We start from the raw sequence: 16176 nt of genomic DNA, 5'->3' as shown, positions 1-16176 counted from the left end.
GTCTTTGGAATTGTATTTTATGTTATGTGAGGGTACCCAGATAGACTACACAAATACAATAAAATTAGCTGAGTGCCATTCACCTAATAATATGCACTCAGACATTTAACATATCCCCAGATAGCTCAAGTCTGTGTTTACTGCTTACAGTAAACACAGACTTGAGCTATCTGGGGATATGTGACATTGTATGTTTAAATGGTGATTTCTGTCCTGTTGTCCCCACATGTGTATTGGCGATTTCCCTTTGTCTTGAGAGATAATTGAATTACTCCTCGGGTGTCTCCAGGGCAGAGAGGAGGAAACCATGATGCATTGTGGGGATGTATTGTGTCTGTATCCTGAATTGCTGCATATCTGTCCTGTGTCACAGTCATCCTTCTGGTCCCCAAGCGGTGTGTCCACCAGATGGGGACCTGCATAAATACGGGCGGGTAGCCCTCAATAAAGAGTGCCTGTTTTATCCTTCATCATGTTGAGGCTGGTGTTTGGGTAACTGATCAACACTGGGGGATTGCTATACGCTGAAGATTTGCTATACTCCACTGGCTTTACTATTAGCTCTTGTAAGAGCTGTTCCTGCTCTGGTTTTAGGAGAGTTTCACCCACTGGAGCCTGGAGCCTTGTCGTAGGTCCAGGGTGGGTAGGAGACTGAGACCTCAACCAAGCTTTGGCGGTTCGTGGGGTCTGCAGTGCGTACGGTGTCAAGTGGAGTGCTTGGAGTCCTCGAAAAGCACTAGGAGCATCTATCAACGGAGGTACCTGGTCGGGGTGCCAGGAGATCCGTTACAAAAACCATCACTGGATTTTCTACAAATGGCGAGTGCTGCGGATTTTTTTGTATTTACAATCCTGTAGCTAGTCATATATATCAGAGGCTGTTTAAACCTCCCCCCCCCCCCCAAATATAGAAAACAATATATTGCGATATATATCGCACATGCTTAAAAACATATCGCAATATAGATTTTAGGCCATTTCGCCCACCCCTACATGAGGGTTTAGGGTGTATTTATAAGTTATTGATGACAAACAGACGTGTGTCAGTCACAAAGCCAATTAGGAGATGCTACATCATAGTGGGAGTGTGAGAACATAACAAAACTGCTGTGAACTTAGCTCAGAGGGAATCTCTCTGAACGATAGAGGAAGTCTCCCCTCATCACATAGTGTATGATGTGCGCTTGCTTCTTAGTAGCGGTCCCATCCCTCACTTGCCTTATGTCTGCCACTTAGCATTAGTCTCTGCTTATTCCTCGCCTACATCAAAACAGAGGTATATCACTCACCAAGCCAGAAGATGCTGTGTCATAGTCTGAGTGTTTGGGGATACATTTCTTTTTGGCTTCTGTGTTTGAGTAGTATACAACCCATTAAAACTGTAGGGTCTTGATATTTTGTTTTTCACTACACACTGGCGAGTTTTCCTGTCAAGCTGCTCAGCCATGATGGCACATCATAGGCAGGTTCGTATCATTACCATCTATTGTAGAGTAGTGAGGCCCCATCTCCTTAGCCGCCTCCGCCCTCTCCCCCCGGACGGCTCTGCAAGTGGTGGTAACCAGTCCTGCTCACATTCTAGCACAGGCTGCCATTTTATATTACCATTTGCAAATAGTAATCACTTGAAGCAAGAAGACAGCTAAAATACATTTTATTTTGCAACAGAGTACTTACCAGAAGTTTATCAAAGTACTGAATATCATCAGGTTTTAAGAATGGAAGGTTGCCAGAAGGCTGATCACTGACGCTTTTCATGGTTCTGTCTTCAATAGGCATATGAAATCCAGTCAATCCACCTAAAGGAGTGGGTGTCGCAGTCAATTTCCTGGCTGGTGTGCGTATGGGAACATAACCAGCAGGTGGAGGAAGAACCTGTAGCAGATATGAGAAAACATGTACAGTGAACAGGGAGAAAGGTGTGGAGGGAAAGAGAAAAAGACAAACAAGTAGCTTTTGAAATAAACAGCAAAGTTTTAAAAGTGTTACTGAGCTTACGGGCCTTTCACAAATACAGACATTATCATATAAATATCTGTCAGTGTAGGGCATAGTGAAGTCATGTTACAGCGCTTACTCGTTTCTCTATGCGCCGCTCCGTTTGCCCCCCGTACTGGTTTCCCGTCTGGTATGTAAATTCATAACATCGAAACAGGGAGGAGGAGACAGCCCTGTTTCTCAATGGCTGTCTTTCTCCCTGGCTGTGAACTGTCCAATCGCAGCGGAGAGAGAGTCACAGCCAGGGAGGTTAGCTCATTGAGAAACAGGACCGTCTCCTCCTCCCTGTACCGATGGTATGAATTTACATACCAGGCAGGAAACCAGAACGGGGGCACAGAGGGGGAACAGAGCGGCACATTTAAGAAACTGGTAAGTGCTGTAGCATGACAACCCGCTAGTTATATGATAATGTCCCGGACACGTGAAAGGTCCTCTTAATTCACAGTTGTTTGCAGTGATTCTTTGCCAAAACAAGGCGTGGAACATCAGAGATGAGGTATAATGGAAATATTTGCACCTGTTCTGTGCTCTTGACTCACGCCTGGTTTTGGCTCACAATCACTAATAGGGAAAATAAAAAATAAAAATAAAAATCACTAATCAAACATTGCCTAAAACACTTATCACGTGAGTTAGAGCGAACCAAAAATCATTCAGGCTATACCTTATAACCCTCTGGAAACATAGCATCCAGCTCTTCATCGGAGAGTGGTCGGTTTCTTTCATCAATTTCACGTTCCCATCTCCATGCCTGAAGTTGTTCAGGAGTCATGCTCATGATATGTCCTAAGAAAACAAACAGTTTTAAAGAAATCATTTAAGCTGCAACCAATTTGTCAATGGCTATATAGTGTTCATTTGATTCCTAAAATCAATCAATTGTAAAATAGACAAGACTCAGTGGCTCACTCATCTGATATACAGTGCCTTGCAAAAGTATTCACCCCCTTGACTTTTTTCATGTTTTGTTACAATACAGCCTTAAGTTCAATGTTTTGTTATTCTGAATTTTATGTGATGGATCAGAACACAATAGTCTAAGGGTACTTTCAAACTTGCGGCAGAGGATTCCGTCCAGAACTGCCTGCTGGATCTGGCAATCCGGTCGTATTTGTGAGACACATTGCAATACCGGATCAGTCTTTCCGGTTGTCATCTGGAAAAACTGGGGGGACTGAACTGATGCATCCTGAACGGAATGCTTTTCATTCAGAATGCATTAGGATAAAACTGATCAGTTTTTTCCCAATATTGAGCCCCTAGGACGGAACTCCATACCGGAAAACAAAAACGCTAGTGTGAAAGTACCCTAAAGGTGGAGAAATGAAATGAGAAAAATATATAAAATCAAACTATTGTTTAGAAATAGAACACAGAAAATTGTCATGTGCGTATGTATTCACCCCCTTTGTTAGCAAGCCCATAAAAAGCTCTGGTGCAACCAATTATCGTCAGAAGTCACATAATTAGTGAAATGATGTCAACCTGTGTCCAATCTAAGTGTCAAATGATCTGTTATTATATTTTTAAAAAGGCCCCAGAGGCTGCAACACCTAAGCAAGAGGCATCACTAACCAAACACTGCCATGAAGACCAAGGAACTCTCCAAACAAGGGACAATGTTGTTAAGAAGTACAAGTCAGGGTTAGGCTACTTTCACACCTGCGTTCGGGTGTCCGCTCGTGAGCTCCATTTGAAGGGCCTCACAAGCGGCCCTGAACGCATCCGTCCAGCCCTAATGCATTCTGAGTGGACGCGGATCCGCTCAGAATGCAGTCTGCCAGCGTTCAGCCTCCGCTCCGCTAGCGGACACCTGAACGCTGCTTGCAGCGTTCGGGTGTCCGCCTGGCCGTGCGGAGGCAAGCGGATCCGTCCAGACTTACAATGGAAGTCAATGGGGACGGATCCGCTTTAAGATGACACCATATGGCTCAATCTTCAAACGGATCCGTCCCCCATTGACTTTCAATGTAAAGTCTGGACGGATCCGTCCAGGCTACTTTCACACTTAGAATTTTTTTTAAACTATAATGCAGACGGATCCGTTCTGAACGGATCCAAATGTCTGCATTATAGGAGCGGATCCGTCTGAGCAGACATCAGACGGACCCGCTCTGAACGGCAGTGTGAAAGTAGCCTTAGGCTATAAATGATGATCCCCAAGAGCATCATCAAATATATCATAACCAAATGAAAAGAACATGGCACAACACTAAACCTGCCAAAAGACGCCGCCCAACAAAACTCGCGAACCAGGCAAGTAGGGCATTAATCAGAGAGGCAGCACAGAGACAAGATAACCCTGGATGAGCTGCAAAGTTCCACAGCAGAGACTGGAATAAGCCGTATGCTCCATAGAGTTAGGCTTTATGGCAGAGTGGCCAGAAGAAAGCCATTACTTTCAGCAAAAAACAAAAAAGGTACATTGTGAGTTTACGAAAAAGGCATATGTGAGACTCCCAAAATGTATGGAGGAAGGTGCTCTGGTCTGATAAGACCAAAATCTTTCGGCCAAAGAAAACGCTATGTCTGGCGCAAACCCAACAAATCATTCAAAGAACACCATCCTCACAGTGAAACATGGTGGTGGCAGCATCATGCTGTGGGGATGTTTTTCAGCAGCCAGGACTGGGAAACTGGTCAGAGTAGAGGGAAAGATGGATGGTGCTAAATACAGGTATATTCTTGAGCAAAACCTGTACCACTCTGTGCGTGATTTGAGGCTAGGACGGAGGTTCCCCTTCCAGCAGGACAATGACCCCAAACAAACTGCTAAAAGCAACACTTAAGTGGTTTAAGGGGAGACATGTGTTGGAATGGCCTAGTCACAGTCCAGATCTCAATCCAATAGAAAATCTGTGGTCAGACTTAAAGATTGCTGTTCACAAGTGCAAACCATCCAACTTGAAGGAGCTGGAGAAGTTTTGCAAGGAATGGGCAAAAATCCCAGTGGTAAGATGTGTCAAGCTCAGAGACTTATCCAAAGCAACTTGGAGCTGTGGTTGCCGCAAAAGGTGGCTCTACAAAGTATTGACTTTAGTGGGGGTGGATATAACTATGCACATTGACTGTTATTTTGTCCTATTTGTTGTTTGAGTCAAAAAAAAAAAAAAAAAAAAAAAAAATCTTCAAAGTTGTGGGCAAATCCTCAAACAATCCATGTTAATTCCAGGTTGTAAGGCACCAAAACATTAAAAAAGTCAAGGGGTTTGTGTGTGTGAATACCTTTGCAAGACACTGTATGGAGAAAAGGGGGTGCTCAAACTGACTGACTTGTCCAATGCCAATGTCAGGTAGAAAATGAAATATTTGGTATAGTACACAGTTGGCACTCACAAACCAGCACTAAATACATGAACATAGACTACTTATATGATTATGGTCACGCACTGAATCTAACCTTTCTAACTCACCTCTCCCCTTATTTGACCACAGCCTTCTCAAATTGGGCCCACTGGTCTCTTCAGCGGGTCCCCTGTTAACTGCCAAAGCCTGTCCCCTGTTAACTGCCAAAGCCTGTCCCCTGTTAACTGCCAAAGCCTGTCCCCTGTTAACTGCCAAAGCCTGTCCCCTGTTAACTGCCAAAGCCTGTCCCCTGTTAACTGCCAAAGCCTGTCCCCTGTTAACTGCCAAAGCCTGTCCCCTGTTAACTGCCAAAGCCTGTCCCCTGTTAACTGCCAAAGCCTGTCCCCTGTTAACTGCCAAAGCCTGTCCTCTGCCTTTGACACTGTCTACCACTCCCTTCTGTTACAAACTTCTCTCTTGGCCCTCTCCTGGATCCCATCATAACTGACAGACAGGACATTTAGTGTCTCCCACTCACACACCACCTCCTCGGCTCATCCTCTCTCTGCTGGTGTCCCTCAATGCTCTGTCCTAGGACCCTGCTCTTTTCAATCTACACCTTCGGACTGGGACAGCTCATACAGACCAATAGATTTCAGTATCACTTTTATGCTGATGACACGCAAACTTACTTCTCTGGTCCAGATATCATCAACATACTATCCAGATTCACACAATGTCTAATCCATATCCTCTCATCTGGCTTTCCAAAACTTAACATGGATAAAACAGAATTTATCATCTTCCCCCATCTCACTGAACCCTCCCCCCCCCCCCACCCCCCAACACACTTATCTACCACACTCAATGGCTGCACACTCTTCCCAGGCAACCAAGTCCGCTGCCTTGGAGTAACCTTGGATTCTGCCCTGTTCTTCAACCCACACATCCAAGCCCTTTCCACCACCTGCCGCCTCAAACTCAAAAATGTCTTTTGAATCTGAGCATTCCTCAACCAGTAGGCTACAAAAATGCTTTTACATGTCCTCATCATCACCTGCCTAGACTACTGTAACATTCTGCTCTGTGCACTCTCATCTAACACCCTCACACTCGTCCAATCTATCCTCAACTCTACTGCCCAACTAATCACCTCTCCCCTGTTACTCTGCCAATCCGTTCACTGGCTTTCCATTGCTCAGCAAATTCAGTTTAAAATACTAACAAATACATATAAAGCTGTCCACAACCTGTCCCCTCCATAGATCTCTGAGCTACTTTCCCGATGCATCCCCACACGTAATCTCTGATCCTCACAAAACCTCCTTCTCTATTCTCCTCTTACCTCTTCCCACAGTCACCTCCAAGATTTCTCCTATGCATTCCCTACACTCTGGAACCCTCTACCCCAACATATCAGACTCTCACCTACAGTGGAAACCTTAAGGAGAAACCTGAAAATCCACCCCTTCGGACAAGCCTACAACGTATAGTGACTCTGCTGTCAATATACAGTCATGACCAACTTTACCCTGACCTACCGTGTCCTCCTCCCATCCCTTGTAGATTGCGGGCAGGGTCCTCTCTCCTTCTGTACCAGTTTGTAAGTCATCTTGTTCATGCTTATTGCAATCATTTTGTATTATGTATACCCATTTCCATATGCACAGCGCCATGAAATGAATGGCAATTTAATAATAAATAATATGATACAAACTCCACATAAAAATATACCATATTTTTTGGTCTACAAAACGCACCTGCGATACCAGCCTCTGATGGGACCAGCCCCCTCCGATACCAGCCTCTGATGGGACAGTTTGGTCTTTTTCCGGCCCATGCTGTGCTGTGACCCGATGTAGGTGAGCACGTCTATTCAAGCACAGCTCTATGGCTGATCAGCCTCCACTCATTGCATGTAATATTCAGGAGAGTATACTGAAAAGTTCAGTATAATAAGATAATGCACTATGCTGCTCCAGTCTTTGGCAGCAGATGCACTTCGGAGTATATTTTACTCCTTCCTCAATGCTGTCTTGACACCTTTTTCTGGGAGGTCATTATCACCTACTGACTCCAATTAGGATTATGGAATCAACACCTCTGACCCCATGCTGGGTATAATTACCAAATGTTGATTCAGTTACATATTTATTCCCAGAGAATCCTTGTACAGTCACTCAGAATTGAGAAAGCTTGTTGGAAGAACGAGTGAAACGTTTTCAAGAAATCTACAGCAAGTCCAGTTGCCTTGATTTATTCTTTACAGATATCCTTCCTCAGTGGCTTTTGAGGAAGGAGTAACATACTCCAAAATGTGTGTCTGGCAAAACAAACAAATCGTAAAGTGCATTTTTTATTTATTATACTAGACTATTCAATATACCCTACTGAATGTTAAATGCAATTAATGGAGGCTGATTGGTCAAAGAGGCAGACATAACAGGTGAGCGCAAATAGAGTATTTCACTGCTGGCAGCACACACTTATTCTCAAAGTAATTGTGTATGCACATTGGCAACCAGAGGGAAGGCATGCCGGAACGCCACAGACAGGTGCGCCTGACAAGCCAAAGTTCGTACGACAGATTAGTGGTCACTGCCCAGCAAGTCGCTGCTTCACAACTAGCTAAGTACATACCAGGAGGTGGTCAGATGCCAAGCGCAGCTCTCATACACACACATATATTGTATTATACCTGCATATTTTAAGTCCTATTGCATACAACTTTGCACTATTGATTCCTTTTTATAGTGTGTGTGGATTGAAGTTTGGAAACAGAATCAGCCACCGTCTTGCTCCTTTACTATCTGGAAACAGAATTAACTGTCATCCTGCTCCATTATGTTTGGAACCACTGAACTAGTGGGGCATAATATATATGAATGACTGCTTTATAGGCTTATGATTATAAAATTATTTTTTAGATTGACATTTTTATATTGTTATATATATTTTTTCTTCCCTATTTTTCTTGAGCCATAAACTTGTTTATATTTCTGGTCACATAGCTGTATGAGGGCTTATTTTTAGCAGGACAAGTTGTACTTTCTAATGCCACCATTAATTATTGCATAAAATTTTGTGGGAAGCGGTAAAGAAATACCAAATGGGGTGGAATTGGAAAATAAAATGCAATTTCTCCACCGTTTTACATGTTTTGCTCCCACGCGGGAAAACTGACCCATGCCCTTCAGTCTCTGGGTCAGTACGATTACAACGATACTCTATATGTATAGGTTTTTTGTGTCTAAATAGTGTAAAAATAAATGTAAACATGATAAAAAAAAAATTTACATCACCATATTCTGACCCCCATAACTTTTTTTATACTCCTGTCTACTGAGCTGTTTAGCGGCTCGTTTTTTGCAGGACAATCTGTAGTTTTTATTGATACCATTTTGGAGTGTGCGTGACTTTTTGACCACATTTTTTTTACTTTTTTCCCGTTACGCCATTTGCCGTATTAGATTTTATTTTTTATATTTTAACAGCATGGGCGTTTTTGGTCGCGATGATACCCATGATGTTTATATTGTTATTTTAGGTATTTATTTTCTAATTATATGGAATGGGGGGGTGATTTAAACTTATATTTTATATATTTAACATTTTTTGAAGCTCATATATGAGCCTATAAATAATGTTTCTTAATTTTGTTCCATCAGGGATTTTTTTAATGAGATTTACACTAGAAAATCGCTAATTTCTTATCCTTGCCGGCTATCTGGTGGCCAAAATAAGAATTGCAGCATGAACACTTAAAAGGGGTTGTCAGAGTTATTTTTTATAGGCAAATATAACAACTTTAAAATCAACTCACTTTATCTGCAGTGCCTGGTTTATCAGATTTGACTGAGGGTGACATGACCTGTGATGGTAGCTTCTCTCCCTGCTCTGATAAAGTTTGTTTACAAGCCTGGAAACGAGACGTTACGGTGTTGGCCACGCCCCGTTTCACTGCCCGCTGTCTGCCCTCTCCTAGGATTCTTAACCCCTTCAGCTGCACAGATTTTTTTTTTTTTTAATAGTCGTACTTTTTTTTCAAATCTAAGCTTCAGATGAGAAAAAAATTACAACTATTAGACAAAGAAGATTATAGCACTACATTAGCTAAATTGCTCTACATTATTTTTTCGAATATTTGCTATATATTCTTGTTTTAGAATATTATGAATATTCAAAAAAAACTAATATATAGCACTATAGCGAATATATTTGTTTTTTAGAATATTAGTCTTTTTTCTTCAATCTGTACAGTAGTTCCACTTCGGCATACTCCTCCCCGACAAGCGTCCCTGTCACCATGGGAATGTTTGGGGGTTAGAATATACCATCGGATCTGAGTTTTCACTATAACTCAAATCCGATGGTATATTCTAACCCCCAGGTGTTCCCAAGGTGACGGGGACGCTTGTCGGGGAGGAGTATGCCGAAGTGGAACAACTGTACAGATTTTAAAAAAAAAAGACAAAAATATTTTAAAAAACAAAATATATTCAATATAGTGCTATATTTTTTTTCCATCTAAAGTCATGATTCCTCCCTGCTTAAGTTGCTGGTGGGCCAATGACTCATTGGCCCACAAGCAAGAAGCAGGGAGGAATCATGTGTTCAGAAGTGAAAAAAAAATGATGAATATTCGCTATAACGAATATATAGCACTATATTCAAAATATTAGCGAATTCTTGAAGTAGCGATATTCGCGAAAATAAAATTCGCTATTCGACCTCAACACTAGTTGTCACTTGTAATTATATAAGTTTATTAACAAACATTTATAATAAACCATGGTTTCATCCCCATCTTCCTTGACCCATAACTTATTTTTCCGTTCACATATCCATATGAGGGCTTATTTTTTTGCGGGACAAGTTGTAGTTTCTAATGCCACCATTTAATATAGCATACAATGTAGTAGGAGGCGGGAAAGAAATTCCAAATGGGGTAGAATTGAAAAAAAAAAAAACGCAGTTTCGCCACAGTCTTAAGGGTTTTGTTCTTACAATGTTCCCTTTGCGGCAAAACTGACCTGCGTCATTCATTCTCTGGGTCAGTACGATTACAACAATACCACATATGTATAGGTTTAAGTCTAAATAGTGTAAAAAATACAAATTTTGAAAATTATTTTTTTATATCACCATATCCTGACCCAAAACTTTTTTATAGTTTTATCTACTGAGCTGTGGGGGCTCATTTTTTGAGGGACGATCTGTAGTTTTTATCTATACCATTTTGGAGTGTGTGAGACCCATCGTATTGAATTCAATTAAGAAGCCCAGAAAAGTATGCTCCTGGGTTTTTGATGACAGCATCTAAAGGACTTAATGACCGTGATAGTCATTCGGTCGTGGTCATTAGCCGTGGGTCTCCGCTGTTTGACACCACTGGCCATGGTGCCCGCTGCACTCGGTGGTAGCAAAACTGTTAACTATTTTATATATTTATATGAAAGTTTTGGTTTGTTTATTTTCGTTTTTAAGAGACATTCAAATGTAAAACAGCAAGTGAGTGGCATGGGAGCATTATTGTTATATAAAAGAGATAACATACCTGGAGTTGGAGTTGCCATATTCATTGCAGGTGTGCCAATTGGTGTTTTCCCTGGAGTCAAGACAGGAGTGCTACCTCCCATCTGACTAGCTGGTGTTTCATCCCAACGAGACTTTCTTTTACTTGCTCCAGGTGTAGGGGTTTCACCAACAGATTCACCACCACGATCTGTACGCGGAGTCTCAGCCCAACCACTGCCATGTCCAGGGGTATCTTAAGTAAATAAAAAATATATTAAAATAGAGAAAGAAGGGAAGTGGAAGAACTAGCACCAAGCATACTTTCAGGTAAACAGGAAGAGAGTATAAACCAAACCACAATTGACCATTCAAAATATATTTAACCCTCTAAAAAGGTACAACCAAAAGTGGCATAGAGTGGAGAATATTCATTGGAACTGTATGTGGGAAATCCACATCTTTTACACAAGCTATAAAGTGGATGACAGTTCAGATACAGAAATAGAATTAACTAAATTTCAATTAAAGAGGACCAGTCACTAAAAGACGCAATGCAATCTGACAGCACCATGTTATAGAGCAGGAGAAGCTGAGCAGAGTGATATAGTTCTGTGGGAAAATATTCAGTAAAAATGTTAATTTATACATTTATATTTGCTTTTTCCACTTCCTGTAAATACCTGTTGGTACAGGAGAAAAAGGTGTTACCAGGCAGTGACAGCTATGTATGTACACACAGTGTTAGGCCTTTCACATGGGCGTTGCGGGAACACGCACGATTTTTCCACGCAAGTTCAAAACATTGTAATGCGTTTTGCACTCGTGTGAGAAAAATCACGCATGTTTGGTACCCAAACCCGAACTTCTTCACAGAAGTTCGGGCTTGGGATCATTGTTCTGTAGATTGTATTATTTCCCTTATAACATGGTTATAAGGGAAAATAATAGCATTCTGAATACAGAATGCATAGTAAAATAGCGCTGGAGGGGTTAAAAAAATAAATAAAATTATTTAACTCACCTTAGTCCACTTGATCGCGAAGCCGGCATCTCCTTCCGTCTTCATCTTAGCTGTGTGGAGGAACAGGACCGGAGTGACGTCACCACAGGTCCTGTTCCTCCACACAGCACATAAGAGACAGAAGAGATGCCGGGCGGCGCGATCAAGTGGATTAAGGAGTGTTAAATTATTATTATTTTTTAACCCCTCCAGCGCTATTGTACTATGCATTCTGTATTGAGAATGCTATTTTCCCTTATAACCATGTTATAAGGGAAAATAATAATGATCGGGTCTCCATTCCGATCGTCTCCTAGCAACCGTGCGTGAAAGTCGCACAGCATCTGTACTTGCTTGCGATTTTCACGCAACCCCATTCATTTCTATGGGGCCTGCGTTACGTGAAAAACGCACAAAATAGAGCATGCTGCGATTTTCACGCAACGCATAAGTAATGCGTGAAAATCACCGCTCATGTGAACAGCCCCATAGAAATGAATGGGTCGGTATTCAGTGCAGGTGCAATGCGTTCAACTCATGCATCGCATCCGCGCGGAATACTTGCCCGTGTGAAAGGGGCCTTATGAATCACTGATTACCTATCGGTACAGGAGGAGTTTTAACAGGAAGTGGAAAAAGCAAAGATATAAATTGCAGGTTTTACGGAATCTTTTTCCTACAGAACTATGTATCAATCTGCTCGACTTCTGCTCAGTGCTGTCAGATTGCATTTTTTTGTGATAGGTCCTCTTTAACCCTTTCAGGACCCTGCCATATTTCACCTTAAAGGGGATGTCCCACGAAAAATATTGTACAGCTTTCAAACCAGCACCTAAATCTGAATACTTCTGTAATTGCATCTAATTAAAAATAGCATATACCCACTGAACTATTCAATAAAACATATCTGTATAGTGCCACTTAATTTCTTATTTCTTTGAGTGGATCACTAAGAAGGCTGCACATGCTCAGTTTCCTCTTTCAACTGCCTCCTGAGCTGTGATGGGGAGAGAGCTGCAGGGGAATGGACACACCCCCTGAGCTGCAGCAGAAAAGACACTCCCCTTGAGCTGTCAGCTTGATACAAATCTAGCAGAGCAATGAATGTGGAGATCTCTGGATCCATGTGAGGTACAAGCCTGGTTATAGCTTTGTTAGAAAGGTATTGTCATGGACTATATGATGTCTGATTTTCATCTTTTATATTATTCATGGGATAACCCCTTTAAGGACCAGGCCATTTTTTGGGGAAATTTGATGTGTCCCTTTATGTGGTAATATCTTTGGAACGCTTTTACTTACTATCCAAGCCATTCTGAAATTTGAGTCAATATATTTCATTTTTTTTAATTTAAAAAATCCCAAATTTACAAAAAAAATTGAATTCACACAACTTTCCAAATTTCAATTTCTTTGCTTTTAAAACTGATAGCAATACTTTATAAAATAATTACTTTACATATGTCTACTTTAGGTTTGGATTATTTTGTAAATGGCATTTAAATTTTTTTGGGACACCTTCCAACGTCCCAATACGCTGGCATCTGTGTTTTCATCGATGCCAGCATATGCAGCAGGGGCCCAGCTTTCGGTGACTACTGGGTCCATGCCGCTGAACGGTTGAGCGCAGTTCCTGCACCCGCCCGATCAGTGAGCCGTAGCTGTACAGTGCTGGTCCAAGTCACGGATCCCAGCGCAGTACATGTATGGTGAAGGTCCTCTCAAGGTTACCGTAGGGCTAAATTTAGGGTAAATTCACATGTCCGCAGTGTTTTGAGGATCCGCAAAACACAGGGCCGGCGCCCCAACAGAAATGGCAATTCTTGTCCGTAAGAATAGGACATGTTCTATTTCTTTGCGGAGCCGCGGACCGGAAATGCGTATGCGAACAGCACACTGTGTGCTGTCCGCATCTTTTCCGTCCCCATTGAAAATGAATGGGTCTGCACCCGTTCCGCATAATTGCGGAACAGATCCGGACCCAAAGTGTGGATGTGTAAATGGACCCTTAATCAGAATCATGAAAATAATAAAGGGAGTCCATCAACTAGTTTTTACTAATCAGCAATGACCTTCAGACAGTTGTGCAAGCCCTCTCTGCCCTGCAGCTGAATCCGTCCATGGCTGCATGCGATATGGAGGAGCTTCACAACAAGCTCGTCCATGCCAGATCTGTGAAGTCTATCTGCGCCTGCGCTCTTCTCCCTCACCTGTAAGAGTAGAGCATGCACAGTCTGCTCCTGTCAGTGATTGCATCTCTTATAGACACTGAAGTAGACAGCTAGCAGAGGAGGACAAGCACTGCCCTGCATACAGTAGGCATTTGATAGATTTTTTTCAGGTTTGCTGTCCCAACCCGAAAATGGGTGGGGCTAACTAAAAGTGGACGGAGCCTAGATGTGATGTATATACACACACACACACACACATATACCGCATGGGGAAATGGCAGTGTGTCTATGGGGCGAATGCTGCAGTTTACACTGATACACCGCCGACCGCATGCTGCACAGTGCAGCCAGAGGGTGTATCAGCGTGCCATGTCAGTTTGTGAAAGCGGCAGAGCAGCGTAGGGTCTAGGTGCAAATGGCGATCATTTTGGTCGCCATCTGGAGCCCTGCTAATGCTTTGGGGGTGTTTTTCAGCCAATGGACCAGGGAACCTAAATAACGGCACCATGAAAAAAGAGCAATACATGAGGATTCTCAACTACAACATCAGGCAGTCTGCAGAGAAACTTGACCTTGGGCACCAGTGGACATGTCAGCATAACAATGACCCAAAACACACAGCAAAAGTGGTGAAGAAATGGATAGCAGACAACAAAATTAACGTTTTGGAATGGCCCAGCCAGAGTCCAGACTTGATTCCAATTGAGAATCTGAGGAGGGATCTAAAGATCAGGGTGATGGCAGGAAGACCCTCTAACCTGAAAGATTTGGAGCTCACTGCTAAAGATGAATGGGCAAAAATACCTGTGGAGACATGCAAAAAGCTGGTCTGCAATTATAGGAAGCGTTTGATTGCTGATTTTTCCACAATAATGCCTCTTGTACATAGTCGTATTATTTTTTGGGAGACACCCATGTCATTTCCCGTCAAAAAATTATGAATAATTATGGGCAGCACTGTATATCAGGTGTCCGGAAAGGGTTTAGACCAGGTCTCAGCTCTCTAGGACGTACCGTTCCTGAGATATTCCCGAAAAATGCATTAGCCAATAGAAGCTTGGTCACATGACCCTTATCAGCCAATAGAAGCTTGCAGGTCCTCCAGTCTCCACATACACAGTTTTACTCCAGGTTTCCATAACAACCCAGCCATTTATCTTCACTGCTGTAGGAGAGCTTTAACCTCTTAAGGACACATGACGTACCGGTACGTCATGTGTTGCTCCGATCACTGCCGCCCGGCCAGCAGTGATCGGAACAAGGTGCCTGCTCAAATCATTGAGCAGGCACTAAGCTAAATGCGCGGGGGGGTCCCGTGACCCCCCCATGTCGGCGATCGCAACAAACCACAGGTCAATTCAGACCTGCGGTTTGATGCGCTTTTTGCAGTTTCTGATCAGAAACTTTATAATGCCCAAAATATATATGTGTCAGATGAATGTTGTAAATAACCAAAAAAAAAAAAAAAAAAAAACTGTGCCAAAAAAGCTATTTTTTGTTACCTTGCCTCACAAAAAGTGTAATATAGAGCAACCAAAAATAATATGTACCCTAAACTAGTACCAACAAAACTGCCACCCCATCCCGTAGTTTCTAAAATGGGGTCACTTTTTGGAGTTCCTACTCTAGGGGTGCATCAGGGGGGGCTTCAAATGGGACATGGTGTCAAAAAAACTAGTCCAGCAAAATCTGCCTTCCAAAAACCGTATGGCATTCCTTTCCTTCTGCGCTCTGCCGTGTGCCCGTACAGCAGTTTACGACCACATATGGGGTGTTTCTGTAAACTACAGAATCAGGGCCATAAACAATGAGTTTTGTTTGGCTGTTAACTCTTGCTTTGTAACTGGAAAAAAAAATTAAAATGGAAAATCTGCCAAAAAAGTTAAATTTTGAAATTGTATCTCTATTTTCCATTAAATCTTGTGCAACACCTAAAGGGTTAACAAAGTTTGTAAAATCAGTTTTGAATACCTTGAGGGGTGTAGTTTCTTAGATGGGGTCACTTTTATGGAGTTTCTACTCTAGGGGTGAATCAGGGGGGCTTCAAATGGGACATGGTGTAAATAAACCAGTCCAGCAAAATCTGTCTTTCAAAAACCAAACGGCGCACCTTTCACTCTACGCCCCGCTGTGTGGCCGTACAGTAGTTTACGGCCACATATGGGGTGTTTCTGTAAACGGCAGAGTCAGGGCAATAAAGAT

At 42.4% G+C, this 16176-nt stretch overlaps 1 protein-coding gene across 2 annotated transcripts in view; it reads right to left on the bottom strand.

Annotated features, from left to right (window-relative positions):
* The window catches only part of SF3B1 (splicing factor 3b subunit 1), a 203636-nt gene that overhangs the window by 106780 nt on the left and 80680 nt on the right, over window positions 1-16176 (bottom strand). For both annotated transcript variants that reach the window (XM_040441882.1, XM_040441883.1), the window contains exons 8-10: window positions 10844-11056; window positions 2666-2787; window positions 1678-1875 (exon numbers count right to left, since the gene is read on the bottom strand). In XM_040441882.1, coding sequence (XP_040297816.1) covers window positions 1678-1875; window positions 2666-2787; window positions 10844-11056 — 533 coding nt within the window. The remainder of the gene's footprint in view (window positions 1-1677; window positions 1876-2665; window positions 2788-10843; window positions 11057-16176) is intronic.

The sequence above is a fragment of the Bufo bufo genome, chromosome 7, assembly GCF_905171765.1.
Source record: "Bufo bufo chromosome 7, aBufBuf1.1, whole genome shotgun sequence".
Classification (NCBI taxonomy): Eukaryota; Metazoa; Chordata; class Amphibia; order Anura; family Bufonidae; genus Bufo; species Bufo bufo.
This window is presented reverse-complemented; position numbering and strand designations above follow the sequence as displayed.